Source organism: Barbatula barbatula (assembly GCF_947034865.1).
Source record: "Barbatula barbatula genome assembly, chromosome: 5".
In the NCBI taxonomy this organism is placed as follows: Eukaryota; Metazoa; Chordata; class Actinopteri; order Cypriniformes; family Nemacheilidae; genus Barbatula; species Barbatula barbatula.
The window spans coordinates 19510641-19534854 of NC_136769.1; the positions used below are offsets into that span (position 1 = coordinate 19510641).

The 24214-nt window shown below is 38.3% G+C and overlaps 1 protein-coding gene across 1 annotated transcript in view; it reads left to right on the top strand.

The window, feature by feature from the left end:
- Positions 1–4641: 4641 nt before the first annotated feature.
- The window catches only part of arhgap44a (Rho GTPase activating protein 44a), a gene marked incomplete at both ends in the record, with an annotated part of 47860 nt that continues 28287 nt past the window's right edge, over positions 4642–24214 (top strand). The window contains 3 exons of the mRNA XM_079457409.1: positions 4642–4694; positions 23504–23543; positions 23789–23908. Coding sequence (XP_079313535.1) covers positions 4642–4694; positions 23504–23543; positions 23789–23908 — 213 coding nt within the window. The remainder of the gene's footprint in view (positions 4695–23503; positions 23544–23788; positions 23909–24214) is intronic.

Consider the following 24214-nt stretch of genomic DNA (forward strand, 5'->3'; position numbering starts at 1 on the left):
ATAATACGCTTGGCCTCTTTAGCATCTTTAGATGTCAGTTGAAGAACACATTTGTGAAAACATTCTTAATTGGTGGTAGGTTCAAACACCGGTCCTTCACAATAGATGGTAAAATGACACTCTTTGTGAAGACCTTGCGGTCTTGGCTAATCGCACATGTCCTATGAACCTTTCCTTCAGACTGTGGGAGTGTCCAACTGGTCACGACCTGGACTTGATATCTTTAACAACAACTGTGCCCGTTAGCTCCGGTGAGCTTTGTTCTCAGACAGCGTTAACAGATACTAAAAGGATATCAGATGACAACGTTATGTACACATAAAAGCAACATCATACAATGCTGATGTGATTTATCTTCAAGAGTTTTATTAAAAAGCTCACCATCAAAGTCTTTCTCTTACAGTGTTAGTAGTCCACTACATTCTCGCAAAACTAGGAAAGTCGGAATTTATGTACGACTTAAAAGTGCAATGCCTAAATTCACCAGGAAATTTTGGAATTGGAATTGTGAAGATAACGGCACACGGGGAGCTGACAGCCTGGTAGGCTCTGACTGACATATGACTCGAGTTCGAATCCCAAACCCTGGACCCGTTCTCCACCATACAGTATAAAACGTTTCTTTAATTATGACATTAATTTAACATAATCTTTTGAAATCATTTAACTGATTTTTTCAGTGGGACATCCAAGAGATTAAAAATCCAATAGTTTTTTTTATTGTATTAGTTAGCTGTATTTTTTGGTTATTAAATCAAAACAAATCAACTGCAGTTATAGAAATCAATTGGAATGCACAATAAAAAAAACATGATTTTTGACAAAACAATTAGTTATCTCATTTTGGAACCAAACTCTTCATATATTATTTAAGTTCATTTCATGAAAATTATGTTTTTTATATACACTAACTTTGATATACTTGCAATTTTATTTGGTGAATTCTAATAGAAACATTTGAGTTGCTCGTGTTTACTTAATTTCTTACTAACATTTACAGAATTCAAACAGTTTATAACATTGTTAGTTTTTTTTAGTGTAAATAGTTTTTTATGCTTTCCTCTCTTCTGTCCTGTTAAATTAAAGGCATAGAAGTTCCAAAACACTTTAAAAAACATAATGGCACAGGCAGTTCATTATTACGGTCACTTTAAAGAAAATAAAATGCATTCAACTCTAGTATGGTGTTCATGTTGTTCTTGTCTTTTTTGTCCACAATATTATTTCATTTTTAAATCAATATAGGCATTAACAGATTACTTTATTCAAATGAATTGCAACTAGACAGTACTGTAATTATAATGGTTTAATATTTGTCAGTATACCTCTATTAAATGACACTTATGAAAAAATATGTTATACATTTTTGATACAGAGGAAAAAACTGAAGATAAAAAATAAGCATTGTTTTTAATGGCATATTTTATCCTTAGTAAACAATAAGGTTAAAGTTTTTAATACTGTAATACATTCAAAATGACTTAAAAAGACTAGTTGGGTTTTCACAGGGAGTAACACACACACATATTAATACATACATGTGTGTTATATCGACCAGCCTTGAATGCAGCACAGCATTAGTATAGGGAACAGCAAGGGTCAGGGGTATCAAAGGTTGTGAACTTTGCGGAAACAGCTTTATTAGCTCTATTTTAACTCAATTAGTTGCCACATGGCTGCAGACACAACAATAATTTGATTTTAAGAGAGTATGATTAGTTTACTACTTTTCACCGCAATATTTTTAAAACATTTCCACATCAATGATGCATAACTTTCATGAGATGAGCTACCTGCTCTCCATCGCAGGAGATACACAGCACGCTCTTTCGCCTTTGACCTTTCACATTCCTGTCTCTCTCAGTATGACAAGAGCATGATGAAGAGTTGTTCGGGAGGAAATCTAGAGGCAGGGGTCTTTTTGGGGAATGCAGATGAGTGGACCCCCTTCCATATTGATTTAAAGTAGTCAGGAGAGCCTCAAAAACGGCTTGTTGGCAGATGCGTGGTTCCTGCGCAGTTCAGGCGGCACTTGAAGATCCTATACTTGGGTGTGATTAACATTTGACTCCAGACTAATAAAAACGAATGACAGTTTGGAGGTCAGAGGCTCGAGATCAAGGCTCAGTGGATCTCCTCTCAATTTCCAGAAATCTAGATTAATGAGGCCCCTGTGATAAGAGCAGAGAGTGGACATTTTTCAGGATCACTTACTCAACGAGGCACATGAACCCTTAGGCCTCAGTGCACTGCCCACCTGTTGCCCCATTAACTTCTAATGGACAGAACAACAGAGAGTTTTTGGTGACCACCGATTTTGAGATCAGTTTTACCGTTTAGGTCAACCAGGGGCAAGGCAGATTTATTTTGCATAGTACGGTCCATACATTGGTAGATCCAAACAAAACGTCTAGTTGAGAGTTTTAATTTAAGAACACATAAATAAGAGAACGAACAAATTGAAATTGTGCAGCAAGCCAGCGCTTAGTCTGTAAACGCAATGTAAACAGATGTGAATGTGACATTCCTAGGGGCACATCAGACATCTTTTGAAATCTCTGGGTGGCATACAGAAATATTGAAATGCTGTTTCTCCTGGAATGGGAAAATTATTTTACTAACCCAGGAACACTTTTAAATTGTAAGCTATTTATTTTCAATGTCAGCTCAGATTCTGTGTGTCCCGCCTGTCCAAACTCTTCCGAAGGTCTATAACGTATTTAGTCAAATAGTTTTGATGCATTACGAATATTCTTAAGCGTATATCATATTGCAAACTGCTTTTACAAAAAGCCTGTATTGGATGACCAGTAGTTTTGTTTTAATAGGAAGTGTATCAATGCAGGAGTGTAAGTCAGGTTTCATCAGGTATTTAACCTCATGTGGCTCCAGTGGGACTGTTACTGCAGCAGTCTGTACTGAAAGTGGTTTTGGAACAAAAGCATGTGCTAAATGAGAAACGATAACAAGCTTCTGTTTCAGATGTGTGAATCACAGGATTACCAGGGCCTGTAATACTGTTAGGATGACACCATATGGTCCCCCGTCATCACTATTTCAACACCTCCCTGTGCATTATTAACATCAGCTATTTTTACACAATGTCTAGCTCAGAATTATCACAATGCTTCGGTGTGTCATCTAAAATAAAAAATTGTATCTCTCTTCTTTGTTGCATTATTACATTTTAGTCAATCATTTCTTAATAGTTTTTATTAACTGAATTTCTTTAATAACAGTTTCTGCACTGATAAAGACAGAGAACAGTTTTGTGTAATGATGCCGCCTGATGTAGAAACACAGTCAAGTCATTTTTATATGTATAGCGATTTTCACAGTACTGTAGCCTATACATTGTTTCAAAGCATGACATTTCTATTCATATCCATTTTTTGTCAATTATATAATATTAATTTACTGTTAAAATGATTCAATTATCATCACATGATATCATCATTACATGTACACAGTCCGAAGTTCAGACTCACTATATGTGTCTTATATGTGATGTATGTCTCACTATATGTATGTGATTTATGTTTCTACTCTTATTTTTTCCTGGTTTCATAGTTCATTTACTATTGTTAAATGTGTAAAGCCATAATACAGAACAAGCAGTGTCCGTGTGTGTCTGTTAGATGCCAAAAAACGCACAAAAATCCATTACTGTGGCTTTAAAAGTCTTTTCAATGCAGTAGGCTAGCCACAGGGCGGCAGTGTTATCTTTGGTAAAGCTCCAGAGCTCAGCTAACATTCAGCTCCCAGTGGACATAATTTAGTGGCAACACGTTACATTAAGGTACCCCTTATGAAGCATTTAAACATGTGTACAAAGTCTTTTACAAATGCATTATAAAGCATTTATAACTGCATGAATTAAAAGACGGATTCTTACAAAATACCTGCCATGTTTAACTCACATGCTATAAAAGCTTAATTAATGTATTAGAATCCCTCTTTTTGTTCATGCAGTTATAACTGCTTTATAACGCATTTGTTAATTGCGTATTAATCATAAATGGACACATCTCTAAATACTTCATAAAGGGTATCTTAAGTGTTACCGATACATTCATGTATGATTTCTTTTTTATTTACCGACCCCCCGTGTTACATTAGGCTGTTACACACTGTAAAACCATCTTAGAAATACACAAATATCACTCATTTTAATGCAATCTGAAATGTATAAAAATGAACAAAAACACTAATAACATTTTCGATTATACAGTTGCAGACTAATTATAGCAAAACTCTTGGCAAACGCACTGGTTGGTCGCCTACGTTTTGAAGATAAACTGACGTGTTAGTTAGTTGTCCTGCCTCTGAACAGACGAAACTAGATGCTTTTGCTTTCAAGAGGTGTAAAACTCCATCTCCCACAATGCACCGCGCTCGCGTCGCCGCTGCTGTCAGTCCGCCGATGCGAGAATCGCCCAGCAGCATCTCGAGCGGTCGAGCGCAGCGCAAAATGCACTGAAATATGCATCTTGGACATTTCCATCCATCTTCTGTTTGCCATGAGGGCGTGTGACGGGAATAACGTGGACGTTCGCACCGGAATACGGGCCTTTATTTTGAGAGAAATGCGGATTGTTTTGCGCTCGAGGTGTTAACGCAGAAAATAGATATCTTTAAAAAATGAAGAAGCAATTCAATCGGATGCGACAGCTCGCCAACCAGACCGTTGGCAGGTGAGCGCTGCGATTTTGCTCATTTTACGACGCGGCAAAGTTGATTTTGCTATTTTCTTTCTTTATATATTTATCAAACAGTGAAAGTTTGAATGGGAAACCAGCCCTGTTTTCCGACGCAGTAGCTGTTTTAGATACACATGTTATCTCATTCAAACTTTAGCCGTTTTGTAAACACGTATAACGTTTTTTATTTACATACGCATGTGTTGGTCCGATGCGTTACTAATAGCGTGATCTACATTGCGTAATGCATCTTAAAATAGCCCCCCGTCCATGCAATATTATGCATTATTTTAACTGATTGCTCGAAGGTTCTGCGTGCATTTTTCCTCCGCGTCTTCTGCGTAACGGGTTCACTGCAGAGGCAGTTCTTCCAGCGCAGTGGTTCTCGGAGGTTCCCCATTGCACTGATACTACACCCCTGGCGAATGTATACGTCAAAAGCTCTATGTTGCACTGCTCTTTCAGCTCACATTGATTTGAATAGTAGGCGTGTGGGTGGCATGTCTCCAGTGCCAGCTGATGCAGAGACATGCAGAGATGCGGGTGAGTGGAAATGGCAAAGGCGCAATGTTTTCATCACGCAAAAAAGGAGGAGTTGGGTGCAGCAAGATGTGTCACTAGTGGAGAAGGTCATCGTTGCTTTAGACAGCATGGATTAACATCTCCGTGCGTGCAGGATGTATAATGCAATATATTTTAGATTTAAAGAAAGTTTGAGGAGATAAGTAGTCACGTCATTTATGACACGTAGACCTAAAACATAGGTTCGTGCATCTCTGCATCGCATTGTCTGTGTAGTCTGTGCGAGTGGGTGTGTTCGAGTGACCTTTAACATGCTCTGTTTGTTTGTTACATTTCTCGCCCACCCCACCTCTCTCTCCACCTGGCAAGGAGGGCAGCTTGTCACGCACGAGGCGTTGCGTAGGACCAGAAGGTGCACTCTGCTATCGGGCAGCTCCTTGCTGGGAGATTATGTCAGTGTTGTGGGTCATCTCAAATGAATTCCAAACCAGTGCGTTCTCTGCAGGAGATTTCAAGCCAAGGCGGCTTTCCTCCTATGCCTCTGGCTGGCATCTGCAGGGCACTGGAAAATGGCAACCCCGGCCCAGGGCATCACATTTCGTGTGTGCGTAAACCCTGCATTAGTATTCCCCTCCTTTCTTCAGCAACGTCCAGGGAACAGTGGTAGCGGGCCGTTGTGGCATGCTGTCTGAAGCGGCGCGGTAATGAGAAACAACATGTTTCCTAAACAGCGCAGGTTCCTGACTCATTAATATTACGTTCCAGGGCAAGGAAGGGGCACGCTGGACTGATGTTTGCTTTGGAAAATAGATGTTCATGTTCTTGTCGGGTACGATCACAAGTACAGAGTCAAATTTGCCCAAACTAGCTGAAAGTGGCACTATGTGCGATTAAACTCTGTGTTTGTGACCTTGACAGACTCATGCAGAGGTAATGCAGTGTAAGAGATGATCCATGACTCTTTACGTCGCTGCTCTCGTGTATTATCACCACTTTCTCATTTTCTTTGCTTTATAAACCATTAAACAGAGGACGTGATAGCAACTTAGAGGGAATGATTTATGGATGCTGTCACATATACAGCTAATAAAATGTCATTGATTTCAAAGTTTTGCCCAGGACCCGTGTCTGAACACACTAAGACTTCATAACATATAAAAAATATAACTATTTATTATAAATATCTGCTTAATTTACAACAAATCATTTGTATATTAAATAAGATTGAGGAAATGTCTTTATTTGAAGAGCTTCACCCAAAAATGAAACATTTCTTACAGTTTACATTGCTATCCCAGATTTTTATGAATTTCTTTCCTTAGTTAAACACAAAGGATTCATTTTTATTTCAAATGCTCTCATTTTAGCCATTTTATACAATGATTAAAATGGTGAAGCTTCAAAAAGGAGACCGACTGGAGTCGTTTGGATTACTTCAATGATATAAGAAGATAACATGAATGTCTCTTAATATAAATATTCAAGGATGGTAGTCACATACGCTTGGTATAAGGGTGGGTCAATAATGAGAGAATTTTTATATTGGGTGAACTAATCCTTTAAAGGGATACTCCACCCAAAAAGAAAAATTCTGAAGTTGTCCCAAACCTGAATACATTTCTTTGTTCTGATCAACACATAAAGATATTTAAAAGTAAGCAACTAACATTTCTGGTATACATTATTGACTACCATGGTAGCTTTTTAGGTCTATTGAACACAGAAGAAGATATTTTGAAGAATTTAGGAAAGCAAACAGTTCTGGGACACCTTTGACTAAAATTGACTACTATGGTAGTCAGTGATGTCCCAGAAATGTAGTTGCTAACATTCTTCTGTTTATATTTCATTGTGTTCAACAGGACAAAGAGATGTATACAAATTTGCAACAATTTGGGGGGAGTTTATTCTTGACAGAATTTTCATTTTGGGGTTAACTATCCCTTTAATTGAATGGTCAGTGTATTAAAGCGGCCATTACTCTGACAATTTCTGTATATCTCATGTTAATCTTGAGTACTTACATAATAGTATTGCACCCTTCGAATATCCACAGAGTCTTTAGTTTGATCACATTTATAAAAGACAGATACAGCTGTACGATTGGGGGAGGGGGCGCACACATTGCCAAGAAACATCAGACATCAGTTTCACTTACCACATGCATTCATGTACAGAATCTTTTAGCGCTGGGACCGCCGCTCTGTCTATCAGTTTCAAACGATCTCAAAATCCAGCGTTATATCCACCGTTTATATAACATTCATCACCCAAATGCAGCGAACAAACAACACAGCTTAACTTCGCGAACATAGTTCTCTCTTTCTCCCTCCTGCACACAAGTGATAGTGACTTGTGTGCATGCCGCATGCTTTTTTCGGGAGAATTTTCCAATAAGGGACAAAGAGAGGTTGTTACTTTTTCTCCAACCCGTAAGCGCTGGGGGAGTGTATCGAGCACAGAAATACTACGTTATACATCCAACTCGTTTTTTGACAAGTTGACCGTATTAAGCATGAGAAGACAACACGTTTAACATTGTAAAGAAGTCAGAATGCACCACCCCTTTAAGGCAATAATATGTCAACACTTGAAATTAAAATAAGAATTCTCCATACAGTTAGCCTAAACTTAATGAAAACAGATAGTTCAGAATTTTCTATATTAGTCCTGTTAATAATAATGCAAGTGAATGGGGTCCAGTTAACAGCAAAATTATACAGGTTTAGAATGACAAGAGGTAAATGAGTAAATGATCACAGAATCTTTTATGTGGTTTCACAATCCCTTCAAGCTTTTATAGAATATAAATCAATATGTATCTTTGACATCGCTCGTCAACTATTAACAAAATATATAAAAACATCTATTGTAGACAGTGTAGTAAAAGTATAATTTACTTTTCACATTTGTCCTAATTGCTGTCAGGACAGTATTTGTTGTGTTCCTCACTATGTTTTCATTGGGACTATAAATGAAGAGTTTGGTTCCAAAATGAGATAACTTTTTGATTTAAGCCATAATAACAAAACAATACAGCAAACTAACACAATAAAAACATGATAACATTATAAAAAACATGATTTAAATAAGGAGTTATCTCATTTTGGAACCAAACTCTTCTTTTATAGTCCCAACTCATTTGTGTTTTGTGTCAGTGAGGGTTTTTGGTGGGGCTGTGCACTGCCTGTGCTGTTTTATGTCTCAGGAAGTATTGCAGGCTGCCCGTCCTCTCAGAAATGCCAGCTTGTTTACAGGACGCAGTACGTAAGCTGTGTGTGTTTTTCACCGTCAGCAGAGAGGCGGGGAACTGTGTATGTTGATAAATGGCCCTGCGTGACAAATGTGATATGCTCAGGGAGTGCCACACATTGCAGGGGAATCCTTTCTTATTAAGAGCATCAGTTCGTTTTATACCTCCGAGAGCAATCTTCCATGTGTGCTTCATATCTGCTGTTTACTTAACTCTTATTGATGTTTATTGTGGCTGTTTAAAGATGAGATAGTTCGTTTGTCTAATATTTTCTCGTGAATATTGTCAGTGTTCCCCTGTAGCGTAGAGAAGCAAATGATGTTCTCATTAAAATCTCATTTTGACTATCCATTCATCCCTCCACACTCTCACCCATCTATTTTAGGGGGCGAGATAATGTGTTCTTAAAAAGCACAAGAAAAAATAATGGACAATACAGAAATTAATGCAAGACAACTTTGACAAAATATGTGATCAATCATACACAATTTTTAGTAGACACATTTTAAAATAGAGACAGTGTCTCTCTTTTCACCTCTGTGAATGCCTTCATTATACTTGCTATGTTTCCCATGGCTTTCATGACTAATGGCCCGAAAAGAAGGTGGCTATTATTAATAATAGCTAAACAACAGCTAGAAGTAACAAATAAAATGTCTGTTACTGTACGTAGCAATTATTTGAATCAATATATAGAAAAAAGCCTCATAAATCTTTGATGTCACTTTAGTTATATAAAAATATGGTGGTTTGTTGATAGTTCAGAATGTTTCATGAACTGGAAATGTGAAATGTATTTGCAATGAAGGCTAATGTTAAAATTTTTCGGGCGTGAAACAAATGTAGAAGGGGACCTTACCTAAATTTTGTGGCCACACCAGTTTCACTGCTGCAGGTCAGAAATGGATGTGCAAGAGAGAATTTCGATGCCTGGAAAGGTATTTTGGGGCCTTTCACATTTTTCACCATTTCTGGAGCTCCAAAAAGCACCTCCATTTTGGACTTTGGATGAAATGTTAACTTTAGCCTTTTTTGCATTCATTTAGATTCTGGCAGCTCTCCTTATGTGACAGTAGACCGCAACCCTTCCCACCCGTTTTATACACATGTAGGAAGCTAGCTAACAAAGGCTATAGGGTTAGGGACAACGAGGCGATCCTGACATATAACCTGCTCTGTGTTCAGCTGTAAAAACTCGCAGGCGTCCTAACACCGAGGTGAGCAGCAGCTCATTAATATTTAAAGGAACATGCATTGAAACGGATCACTGTGAGCAGAGCTATTTTTCACAGGGTTAAAGGGTGTTGTTTTAATTGACTATTTGACCAAAGTGTTACATATAGGCTATTGGTGAATTCCCACCCCTTTTTGGGGGGTGCATCGCTTTGCAGCCCCAAATAAAGACTTGGAATTTGAATTAGCCTAAACCAAAAACATATTCAGTTAAACAATCCTGGAACATAAATTATTTTGGTTGGTGGGCTTATTTTTCTCATGTTCGATTGCAAAAAATGTATGACAAATTTTTATATTTCATGAAATGCCACGAAATCTACAAGTCCCCCCGGATCCATCTTGGGGCACCCAGTTTGAGAACAATTGCTCTAGAGAATCATCCCAACTTGTGATATAATGGGCATCCGAGGTCCCCTTTAAAGCAACCCCTATGCCTTAGGTGGGTCATTACAGGTCTTCTAAAGAAAAATGACACGTTTCTGAGAGAAAGCGTTAATTGTTTTGACACATCCAGGGATTGTTATTATCACATACAGTACAGCTCAGTGCACTGATTCATTGGATACATAATGTACAGTATGTACTCGCACAGAAATCTACCTACAATTTCAGAATATTCACCTAAACGACTTTATACATACTCTAGAATTCAAAATACTGTTTACTGGATACTTCCATATGGCTGAACATTCTGAAAAATGTATGTTTGTATCTTGATTTGTATTTGGAAAGTTATGAAATGACAGATCTGTAAGTCCAGTTACTCTGAAAATGTATTTCTGCTGTCCCCCCTTAGTATTGGTGGTAGTTTTACTTCAATAGTTACTAGGTTGCAAAACCTACCATAACTAGCTGGAGTCAAGCCTGGCGTGCAAGCATAGCAAGTGTCTAACACAGTTGTGTAGGTTGTGTCACGGGTCATTTTTAACATGTGTATGCTGGTCTCACTTGCGCAAAAGTTAATATTACCAAGCTTTTTCAAAGCAAAGACTAGAAGACTTTACAAACTTGCTCGTGGTAAACCTACTAATACAATAGTAAAAAGGAAGGAGCTGGCATCCTATTAAAGGAACATAGAGAGATCAAACTAATTTTATTCGAGGATGTATATCTCCAATAGGCTAAAACAGTTAGGAAACTTAAAAAGTCACTGCTGCCTCTTTGTAGGTTTTCACATAAATCAGTAATGGGATTTTTTTCATTTGTTTCCTTGCAAGACTCTATTGAAGCACAACAGAAAGCAGCTACATTGGTTGCGGTTATCGTTGTATTCCTTAAAGAGAATGTGACTTATTATTACTAATTATTATCAGATATTAGTAAATGCTGCCTAACATTTAGTCTTATACTTTATAATGCACAGACAGGGTCTGTGTGTGCCACGCAGGGCACACAAGCGAGTCCTGCTAGTGTCACGCTATCATTAGCACACCCGTTATTTGATGTAAGTCACAAGTACGGTGTCTTTTTTCAGCCATCATGGCATCTCTTCGTCTATCTGCAGTGGCCTAGTTTTTAATTAGATGGGAAATGCTTCTATAAAGAGGTTCTCCTTCTCTTCTGCCTCCTCCCTTGTGTCTCTGGGGCCGTGCAGATGTGCAGTATCAGCAGCGTGGAGGCTATACTCGAATAAATGCTTCATGCAAACTTGTTAGTGCTCAACAGTTCACACGGAGATAGGGGTTAGTAGTCCACTCATTGGGAAACAAGGCATCAGGATCATTAATTGTCTGATATCAGTTTGACGGTGACTGCTGAGTGCAAAAGTGATCACATGTTTGGTTTGGTGACCATAATGTTACTGGAAATTTGATTCAGGAAGAATGATTCCAATTAGTTCGAATCAATTACAGATTTACAACATTTGATTCAAAGCAAAATAGATTTGTATCCCACTTTTGTGGCTTTACAGAAGCATTGAAAAAAATATACTCTGTGAAGAAAAGAAATAGGATGTTCACCTATGCCACAGTCAGACTTGACTTTGAGCATGTGAAATTTGTTCCGATGGTGGTACGAAAATGGGCGGGTACGAAATTTCTGTAGCAAGAGGTCACGCTGTGACGTTTTGATCTTCTATTGGTCTCACGCACTCACGTGACGCGAATTCGTAGGTCAGAGTTCACTTTGCTACGTTAACTTTGCTACGCAGCAAAATGCTAAGTATCTTCGGGCGGGCTTGCATTTTCCGGTCTGTCGCTTTTGCATGTGTATGAATGGAAGTCAGTGGAGCGAAAAGTCAAGTGTGACCCGCAGATGTATCCTGACAGACCTTCATGACTATAAAGCGCTCTGTTAATTTGTATTTCTTCCTGAATGCCGCCACTTGAATTTTTCAGTTTTTCAAAGCAATGATGTCAGAAAGCTAAATGTCTAGAATGTTCTGAAAGAGACACTTTACACTTTATTCTCATTCCCGCTACTTTTGTTCCAAATTCCAGGGGCCCAATTTATAAAATACTGTGTAGAAACCTAAAGAATTCATAGAACGAACGTACGCACAGAAAACATGTGTACGCCTCTCTTTCAGATATGAAATCTATAAATCGCAAAATGATCGTGAATTTGCGTGCAGCTGAACAGTTTCAGATCTCCGCCTTTTACAAGACGAATGACTTATATCTACAAAAACCTGCAGCACTCGGACATTCCAAAGTCTCAGACCCTGACGTGGCGCTATGCACTTTCCACATCAAAGACCATTTCTTATAAATATGAAGGGGGGTCTACTGTTTTACCTGTCACTGTTTCTCTGTCGATCTCTTTTCCTCAAGCCTCGAAGAACACCCTCTGCTCAAGTCACAATACATTGCAGCTGAGCTGGCAGACGGGCTCCTTGTGTCTTTGACCACACGCATACATGTGAAGTCGCTTATCGAACCCAGATTGACTAGAGTGGCCTGACTGAGAGCAAAGAAGTGGATTTTGCATGTGTGTTTGTGCAAGGGAATGTCTATAACTTCTCTCAGGTTTGTGTGAGAACGTCCTACTTTTCAGTTAAAGAACCAATAGTTTTATTGGTAAAACCAGTGCCTTTTGTATTGCGCTTATTGACTGTTTAGGCTAATTGTAGTTCACAAGGGCCATTTTGGGGCCATTATTGGATAGAAGAGTGTATATTAAGTAGACAGAAAACCACAGGTTTGAGAGGGGAAAGGGATCAGAAAAGGACCTTTAATCTGGAGTCGAACTCGGGTTGTCAGAAGCGGGTTGTTTATGTAACAGCACTGGCCACGAGGGCCACTTCTCTACAAAGCACGTTTTGTAAATACGTTATCTCCTTCAGCAAAAGAAGCAAAAATGTGATGACATCTTAGCCACCATTTCGAGTTTTTTTAAATATTTGTTTACTCAAATAATTAGAAGCATGGCCAACTGTTACCAAATAAAATATCTGTCTGCTATATAACTTCAAAATATAGTTTCAAAAATAATAAAGAAATAGTCAATTCATTATCATTACTTCCTTATATAGGCCACTTTTACAATAGTTAATATCATAATGACAACATTTTTGATGCATGGATCTTTGCCGCCTCCAAACTTGAGTGGCCCTTTGGTTCTGTGTAAATGAAATGCAGCATCCGGACCGCCTGAACCGTTGTGAAGGACAATCTGCACATGTTTTGTTTTCTGCGTGTGCATGAGAGACAACAATCATCTGTTGAGTGTGTGATTCATGGCTTCCAGCAGAGCGGTCATTGAGAAATCACTCCACAGGACTGTTCTCAAGAAGTAACAAGGCCGCTTTAAGCAGGATCTTGAATGAATGGACGTTTGGTTGAATTTCGAAGACTTTTCTTACCTGAAGCAGTCATTATTGGAGTGACTTATTCATCCCTCATTCTGAGCATGTATAATTTGGATAGCTGCAAAATTGCTTTCCTTGGTACACTCTTAAAAAAAGTTGCTTCAAAAGGTTCTTCAATTCCATAGAAGAACGTTTTGGTGCCATAAAGAACCTTATCATCTGAAGAACTTTGTGGCGAAAAAAGGTTATTTTTAGCTGCTTTTGATGGCTTAAGGATCATGCAGGGCTTGGTAGTCCTCACTCCCCTGGCTCCACGGACTGCTACCTCTCCCTATTGCCTGCCCCCATCCACCCCCTGAGCCCCGTTCCGGGATGGGGGGGAACTCTCACGGTTTTGTTATGTTTACTTTCGGTTAAGTTCTGTGTTCCCGTTTTGCATGTGAATTAGTCCCGCACATGTTTCTGTTTCCCTTGATTATGTTCCCTCTTTGTTTTCTTGAGTTCCTTTACCCGGTATTGTTTTCATTACGTGTGGTTTGTGTTCCTGTGTTCTCTCCAGTGGATTTATTAAAACAACTACTATTTGCAACTCTACTCCTTCGTTGTGCGTTTTATATATGACCACCGTTACAGAAACGTAACACATTTATTTATTAAATAACAAAAAACACATGATACAGATACAAAACAGTTAAAATGTTTAAAAAGTACAAATATTCCAAGTGTACCGAGATCAAACGATCGATTTTTATGAGGAACAGATGCGAAAGTAATCACCATCCGCTGGATTCTGCTGTGTTTCCCGATTTTCAAATCTGGCGCAAGTTACGTCAACTGAATCATGACAGGGGGCTTTTTTTGAAAACATGAACTGTTGTCGTAATAAGCTACGTGCACAAATGACATTGTGAGTTGTTTTTACTTGGAGGACAGGCTGCTGAGGTATTTGCGTTCTCAAAAAAGTAAAGATTTTCCTCTCAAGGTCGTGCGTTCCTGTAGCTCAGTGGTAAGAGCAACGCCAAGGTCATGGGTTAGGTCCAAGGGGATCGCACATACTTAGAAACAAATGTATAGGATAATGAAATGTAAGTTGCTTTGGATAAAAGCGTCTGCCAAATGCATAAATGTAATGTATATGTATACTGGTAAAAACTGATTTAATTAATAACATAACAGTAAATAAAACAAAAAGGAATCACTTTTGACAATTGTTTTACATTCTATAAGTTGAACATGACTTAGGGCTGTGCAATTAATAGAAAATGTATCGTAATCGTCAATTTTGGCCTTCATCAATTACAAAAACTAAATAATCGAGGTACACGATTATTGTGACGCATGCCATTTTGCAAGGATCCTCTCTTTTCTTGTAGTTTAGATCCACAGCGCACACCTTTCCTTTACAGTCGTTCAGCATTGCTGTTTCCTTACATTTATTTTTCAGTTCAATTCAGAGTTTAAAAGCCACGTTTTTTTATTTTCTATGCTGTTTTAAAGGTTAAAGAGTAATCGTGTTAAATAATCAGGATGTCAATATTGGTCTAAATAATTTGTGTCATAATCGAGCAGCCCTAACATGATTTAAAGAAGAATTTTTGTAAGAATGGTTACATGTTGGCGTCTGCCTGTAGTTACTACCCAGCTGTTTATTTGCTATCTTAAATACACAATCAGAGTTGCGATTGATTTACTGTACTTAACAGTTGAGAACCACTGTACTACACAATCTCATTTTTGACTCAATTTTGTTTATTATGATACTTTTCCTCCGTAGATTAGTATTCATCTCCCTGTTTTTCAGGATTCTGTCTTGGCTGTTAATGATATTGGAATCACACATTTGGTTGCCTAGTAACCATACATCTTGATTTTTTAGGTAATATCAGTATCTGTAGCTTGCTACCTACTTCATATTGATAATTACATCCTGTTAATCATACAAAGATGAAAAGGTTTTGAAACATTTAGGGTTTTGTACACGTGGTACTAATGTCCAAACGCATCCCGCAGCAATATGCGGTAATTAAGTCACATATTACTGTAAGTGATGTTACATTGTGTTCTGGGTGGCATAGCTATAAAAAATCATTTAATTGTGAGTATACAGTTTCGTTAAATTACCACCTATAGGCAAAAAATAAAAAGAAGTGTTTAAAAGATTGTAGTAGCTTGTCCTATGGGCTTGAATAGATCTCAACAATGTCACAACCTGTTAAAAGATACCAAAATCTGCAATTCAAGGGATAGTTTACCCAAACAAAAATTCTGTCGCTCAAAACCTGCATATGACTCTTCTGGGTAACATAAGAAGTTTTTTGTGCATACCATGGAAGTCAATGGGGATCGTGTTGTTTGCTTATCAACATTCTTCATAATATCTTCTTCTGTGTTCTGCAGAACAAAGAAAGTCATATATGTTTGGAAAGACAGGAAGATGATAATATTATAAACCAATTTTCCTTTATTTACTATTTTCTTTAACGTTTTCTCTACATTTCTCATTGGATTGCCAGTAGATGGACATTCATATTGTAGTGCTATACTATTGTATTTCTCTAGTTGTTTAATTTGTGTTTATTCTCTGTTTATTTGTAGTACTTGATCAAATTGAACTGAAAACTGAATAAAATCTGCCGGGCTACGAAAGCACCCCCTGAGCAATAACATTATCCTCAGGGCAAACACTTTGGGATAGATGTTTTGTACTGTGTAACATTTCATAAAGCGCAGTGTCATCTAATGTGTTTTGCGTGGTGCATCTTTAGGTCACAAATCTTTGGCATATGTCGTGGGCTCTAGAGAACTCAATGCCCAATGTATGGTTCAATGCTATTTTTGCACTGGCTGTTTTTTTACGCTGCCTGACTGAACGATGCTTGGCAATCTATTTGAGTGTACGTTCCTTGCCGTAATTCTTGCATATTTAACAAAGCGCTGACCCAGTTCACCGCACAGTGGGTTTCTCCATTTAAGTGGCCTCGTGTCATTTCCTTCCCTCGCTCTTATCATTTCAAAGTAGCGTTTATGTTTCTCTTTGCATTTAGGGCAGCAGTATTGAAAAACACACGCTGCAGACAGATACTCCAAAAGCAAGTTGCATAAAAAGGCTTTTCAGTTGAACGCCAACGCTCTAGGCATCTCTCTCTCCCTCCTTAATCTCACACTCTCGTTCTCTCTGTTCCCTGTTATTAAAATGTAGTATCTCTTGTGAGAGGGTGAGAATGAGAGAGAAAGAGGGAGTGTGGGTGGGTGGCAGAGTGGGTGAGTCTCTCCAGTTCAGATATATTCATGTCAGGTCCAAAGTGAGGAGGAGGAAAATGAGGATGACTTTCAGCAGGGTTCTGCTTCATTTTGCATGCTTGCTGCTGTTATTTTTTTCACTTTTGATCAAATAAACATGAATTATTCATAGGTTCATAACTTCATGATGCTGGAAGGTAAAATGTCAAGCTCACATGTGATACCGAGGTGTGATAAAATGTGATGTATGATTGTTTATATATTTTAATGTGTAATAGCAGGTATGAAATGAAGCACGTTGTTAATGCAGTTTAAAAACAATTTCTTCCTGTAAACCATTAAACAATAGTTAAAGGTCCTGTGTGTATTTTTAGGAGGATCTATTGACAGAAATTCAATATGATATAATATGCGCAACTATGTCTTCAGAGGTGTATAAAGACCTTACATAATGAAGCGTTATGTTTTTATTACCTTGTAATGAGCTGTTTCTATCTAAATGCTCCGCGGGTCCCCTTACATGTAATTCACCATGTTGTTACAGTAGCCCTAAAGCGACAAACTGCTCTACAGAGCACGTTTTGTAAATACGTTTTCTCCTTCGTGATGACATCTTAGTTCTGTGTCAGCCACCGTAGTGCTTCGAAAGGGACGGGGGAACTGTATTGAGCTATTTTCTCAGCTGATGCATGATAAAACATTGGGGCCAATCAAAATCTTTTCCTATTTTAAAGGCTTGCTCACTTTAAATGAAGAGCACGTGTGCGTATAACAAACATATCGTTATTATCTGTTTATGTGGACGCACATACAGTACCCTTGGTTATCTGTATAGTTATCATTCTTGGTGTGAACAGGCCTTTCGACATCTCGAGTCTGAATGTATTCGGATGTATTCTCGCAGTACAAACATGATATCTCATAATATCCAACTATTAAAAAAGTTTTTAATGATTTGGATGATTTGGTTTAGGCATCCTTATTTACTGTTGATCACTGACACATTCAACTATGGGTTGCTTTTATGTGACTGACCCTGGGGATTTCACCCACACTGTTGCCAACACACACACCTCTGTATTAATCCACTTGTAAAGTTAATATAATTTACACAAATCACAAATACTCATACACGTACATCCTCTGTCCTCACTGTCACATCCTGTACCTGTTTTGCCCTTTCTGTTTGCCCACAGCCAACCAATGACATTGACTTTCAGCCCTTGACCTGATAGGTAGACTGAGTGCATGTGAGATTTATCAGAAGGAAACTCCCCCCATGATGATAAACAGTGTAGAGGAGCCCAATCGCCCGTCTCTCTTCTTAAAGACGCACAGTGATATACAGACTCCCTGCTTTCATCTTGGTTCTGGAAACAGTCCCCTGCGGGAGACAGTTGAGTGTATTCTTAAACATATGCTCCTGTCATCTCGCTACTTCTCTGGGGCTCGTCTTCTGCACTGAGACATGGCAGCAGGGGATGACCACCTGTCGGACTCAAATGGCTTTTTGAGACAGATAGGGTGGACATATGTAGAAAATCCGAAACCTGTGTGCTAGATTCTTCAAAGGGTGTTTCTCTCTTGCTCACATCAAATGTAAAACATTGGGATTATGGTTTGTCATTTTTGTCTGTACCAATTACAATTAATAGAGCCATTTCTGAATTTTGCATTTGTCAAAGCATTCAGGTGAATATATACCTGAATATCTATAGTCAACATTCTCTGAATGTTTAAGTCGCCACAGTATTTTTTATGGAATAGTACAGTGTTTAATATAAATAATATATCTCTGTGGGTTTTTTCCATGCCCTCACAATCTTTAGTCAAATTCTGAAAATGCACTTCCTATATTTTAGAAAAGCTGTCATATTTGATAAAAACATAAGCTTCAGGCTCTGAAATGCTTCAAGTGGCATCAGATTATAAAGCGAAATAGATTATTAATTTGAGCATTTTCTGCAATGCAGTTTGACTCATTCAGACCTACTCTTCTGTAAAAAAATGACTCTCCCTTTGGTGCTTAGACTGTGTTCACCAAATCATTTGATTTTAATGAGGATGGTTGCAATGATGTTTGGGAATTTAAGACTCTGTCAAAGTTATGCTCCCTTATGCGGCACACTGGTTTATACAGCCATTGACCAATTTGAATCTGAGTCAGTTGGGTAACGCTCGACTGTGAGGACAAACTTTCTGCTCTCAAACCCCAAATCATATTAGCCCTGAACATTTTTGCCAGGAACTGTACAGGAGTTGAGTGGAAATCTAATGGGAGTTATTGAGTAAATGTTGTTTATTGTTACTGAGTCAGTGTCTGATGAAAATGGACAGTTCATTGGATAACATTTCTCACTCTCGCCATCCCTCCACATACACACACACACACACACACACACACCTCGAAATGATTTAAACTGCCAAGCACAGACAGAGCTAGTTGTTGGCCACATTGGAAGTTTCCCCAACTAAAATCTGATTGGTCCGTTTTGTGCCCCGGCCCTCAAATATAATTGCTTACGTCAGGCTAAAGAAATTGCACTGCCGAACTGAACCGCATAAATGCTTATCCGCCTGACCTAATGGATAACACAACCGACTGGATAGCCCAGATCCACTCTCTTTAAATTTAAAAACAATAGGACTTTCAGTTTTATATGTCAAGTACATGTTTGCGTTCACGTTAGTCATTTTATAAGCTGTGTCAATAAAGACGTACATCTGAGTTGATCTACAACCTTCACTGTAATCTAAAAATGCTTAAAGATTGTTCTGGAACACTCATGATGCCATAGAAAGAACCACATAGAACCTTTAAAATCCGAAAAACCTTTCTGTTTCACAAAAGCTTCTTTGTGGCGAAAAAAGGTTCTTCAGATTATAAAAAGGTAAGAAAGAGATGGTTCTTTAAAGAACCAGGAACCCCAAATGCTTCTTATAAAGCACCTTTATTTTTAAGAGTAAAGATGTAAAAATATATGTAAAATAATTGGGGGTATACTCCCCGACCCCTTCCCCACCCCTTCAAGCCTCTTATGCGTTGGCCAAAGCCCCAGATGTTGTCAAATCTTTGAAAGCCCCTGTAAACAGCCTATTTCTGCTTGTCCGCCCCACTGCCACGGGCTGTTTGCACACATGCAGGATGACAGACACACAGCTGCTCTCCGCATCGTGTTTTGTGTACTGCAGAGGATGCATCATGGTAAAGCAAAACCCCATATTTAGATGTATGTGTTTGTAGTGTTGTGTGCACACCTATTATTTTTACTATCTGCTATTTTAGTCTTCTGCCATGTAAAATGTGAGTTTTCCATTGGCTCTCGTTCGTCATCTCTGAGCTTTTGTTGGCTGCATGTGGAGCATCTTTAAGACCCAAGTGGTCCACTTCTGTGTCCCAGTTAACTGTGCCCTTATATCCAACTATATGAGACTTGGAGGCTGGATTCAATATTCAGAAAATATTCTTAAGAAATACTGTACGTTTCAAGCCGCCTGTTACTGCAAATAAAAAAAAGAAAACAGCAGGGAGATCATGAGGGTGTTGGATTGTTTGAGGAGGTTTATTTGTCAATCATGACCATGTGACTATACATTATAGCTACTTACCTGAGTATGAATAAATAAAACCTAATGATAAGTACTGACTTCAAAATATTTTTGTTATTTTGTAAAAACTAGATCTGTAGTCTACAAAAATATTGCCCAAGCATAACTGACCAATCAGAAGCAAGTATTCCACAGCCCCATACACTAAACAAAAGCAAAACTGTCTAAATGCATCATTATCTCTTCATCTAGTCCTTGAAAAGGATGCATAGCGCTTCAGAATAACTCTCTTAGATCTGAACACTGCTTCATATAAGATGGAGGAAGATGTACAGCCAAGGACCAGATGGCACAAAAACAGTCGCTCCACCACAGGGCACTGTTGGCATCAGATAAGCAGCACTATTCTTCTGTGCAGCGATCAAGTCTGATTCTGTCTTTAAATAAAACCAGCAGAATGCCTATTATGTGGATCGGCCCGGGAGCAACGTGGCTCCAATGGAGTCACAATAGACGGAAGTAGTTTTGTAGACATGACAGGAAGAGGGACGGACTGAGGGTGAGTCTGGGGGGCTGCTGTCTTAACTGTTCTGAGGTCTGCGGTCTGCGGTGTGGGTTGTCCACATGTACATTGTTCCTAGACGGTCCTCTTAGTGTCGGATAAAAGCTGCACTCACACTCAAGTGCCATGTACTGGGTCTGGCAGTCATTGGGATTCAGGGTGTCAAATCCCAATGATAAAGACATAAATTGCAGTTTAGTCACTCTGTGTTATAGAAATTAGTTGGATGTGTGTAAGAGTCCGCGAAACTTGTGTTATAGCTAAACTCTTGAATGAAAATAAACATGCACCCGAACTTATTTTGGCAAAACACTATAGCAGCATTTCATGTATCCATCACATAATCATGGAACATAGACACATAGACGTATAATCCAAATGTTTCCATAGGCCGCTGTAGCTAGGCCTAAATTGTCTACAAAACAACTAGTCTGGCGTTAATCACAGAAGTTTAACACTTTAGAACAAAAGCAGTGCTTAAATCAACCGAATTGTCACATGTAACACCATGTCTACACCGGACGCGACCGGCACAACACCACACGGCTTGTTCTTATGGGATTTTTGTACAAATCATAATTTAAAATTGTAATTGTTTCGAATGCTTTCTTTTTTTGTGTCGCATTGATGTAGACAGGGTGTAAGTGTTCTCCGCTCGCCCCTGGGTCATTTCGAGTGTCTACAGGAGAGCTTTTATGACTTGTGGAGTGCTTGTGTGTGGGACTGTGTTGTGGTCCCCGGTCTGTGCCCCAGCAGGCCTGCTCTCACTGAGCACCAGGTCATTCACATGCATCATCTGTTTTCCGCTGCCAGTCTTCTTGTTTGTTTTTGCCTTTGCCTGGGGAAATGTGCAGTGCAGGAGAGCCGTAGTGCTCGAAGCATCAGTTGCAAGCGGCTTGCATGTTGTTTGATCTTTGTTGAAGACTGCAGCTTCAATTCAGGACGGGAGAACACATGGGAGAACACATTTTTACTAAGACGTATAGAGGGTAAAAGCTGTAGGATGTTTCCATTATGAGTCAATTGAACTTAATTATATTAAACTGACTTAAAAAAAATCGAGTTGTAAAATACAACTTCATTTTTTAGGCGGTCCAATATAGTTAAAGTTTTTTAATTGTTTTTCTACACTGAGATGAAGATACAGGTATTCATATGTGCATAATGTATCCAGAATATAGCTTTATTGATGCAACGTTACCCTAAAAATCGAAGATTTACCGATATATCAGCCAATAATCGTTATCGGTCGATAAAAGGCATTTGTCAAACTATGGGCCAATATATCCTGTCAATCAAATGAGGATGCAATGAATTTGTGCTCTGTTTATAGAAAATGTTCAAAGAGGTTCAATATTAATAGTCATTATATTAATAAATAACATTTTGAAGAAATATGAGTCTAGTATTCTATTTACAATGTGTGCATTTTTGCGTTCAAATATGCATATGATTTGTTTAACCGTTGATGTTGTCAAAAACCCTTTTAAAATACGTTACTGATTTCAATACTTTGGTTTAGCTAAGGGTCACCGAAAATGATGTTTCCTGAAAACTCATAAGGTTCTAAATATGACAGAGCAGGTAGTATCATAAGCACACGCATCACATTCTGAGTGTTTTCTGATATTATTTTCCCCTCCGGCAATCGTCTTGTCTCGTTCGCTTAAAGCACGCGCAACTGTCTATCCCTTAGATATAAAGTGCTCATCTTACTGCATCAAACCCTTCTATCATCGTGGATGAGTAGGAGATGTTCTGGTGTCTATTTTCATTCGCTGGCATTTGCTGCCATGGCAACCTGCTCTTCCGTATGTATGTGAGCACCATATGGGTCATGCTGCTTATCTGAGGTGCGGTAAAAAAGAGAGATCCTGCTCTGTTTCCTTGGTTCAGACATGCTGTGATTCCTGAAGAATTTTCTAATTGACGGAGGTCATCAAAGGGGATCATGAGTGTTAATTTATTGATTTTCACATCAGTTGATGGCTGAGTTCTGAGTATGATAGATTAAAATATATTTTAAAGATGTCAAACGATTAATTGCAATTAATCATGTCCAGAATACATGTTTCTGTTTACATGATATATGTGTCTCTGTGGTGTGCATATTAATGTTGTATTTATAAACATGTTTATTTCAGAAAAAACTGGAATAATCATTTGTATATCATTTAAATTATTGGTAAATATAAATAAATACATAACTTAGTATGTTACATGTACTGTATGTTTTCGTGTTCTTATATACAAAATGAATATGCACAGTAGACATATTTTTATTCTGGATGCGATTCATCACGATTAATTCATCACGGTTTTTTACTCGATATCACAATTTTTTTAAGGATTTACTTAACTGTCTGCTAAAACAAAAAAAATTTAAGCAATATTTATTTGGAAAAAATCTTATACAAAAAGTATAATTTACTATACATCTCCTGTAATAAAAGTGATTCAATAATTTCCATTTATACTGTACTTAACAGTACATCAATGAAACGTTATAAACCCGGCGATTTATCTGTTTACCAACTATTATTCATGCACATATAAATGCTTTAAACAGCTTGTTTAATTAATTACTGAAGGGATTTCAAAGACACTCCCACGGTGAAGGAAATCTGCATCCAAATTATTCAGTCTCCTGCTGGTCTAACATCATAATCACTGTTTCTCCATCATTACAGGGCAGAAAAAACAGAGGTCCTGAGTGAAGATCTGCTACAGGTTAGATGATGCCAAAACAGAAATTCTGTACATTTGACACTGAAAGGAACATGTCTTTGCAGCATTTACGATAAGGAAAGGACTGAATGGATTTGACGAATTTGTACACTTTTGCATATCTCATTAGTTGCATCCAATGTAAATTCAGCTTATTTCGCATTTCACTTGATTTTACTCTGCATTGCTGTTTTATAATGTGTGTGTATGCAAACTTGTCTCTTCAGAAGGGTTTATTTTATACTCAGGTGGAGAAGCGTTTGGACCTGGTAAAGCAGGTCTCTCACAGCACACACAAGAAGCTCACCGCCTGTCTGCAGGGTCAGCAGGGCACTGATGTAGAAAAGAGATCAGTTAAATCACCCTCAGTAAGTCAACTCTCAACTCACATTCCAGTTCCCTTTCTGTCGGTCTCTTAACGTTGTGTCGAACCAACAGATGGGGTTTGATCTTGAAAACCTATCAACTCTGATTGTACTTTTTAAAAGGCCCATTCATTCACCTTTTGTTCTTCAGACCCTGTGAAGCATCATCTTTATGCTAAGCAATTTATCGCTCTTTTTATTTACCATCTGCATCATCCAACGCTTATCAGCGGAATTGCCTCCTGTATACGGTGTCTAAAAGAACAAATTTTCTTAAAGATCTGAAGAAATTTGTGGCGGCTTCCGAGC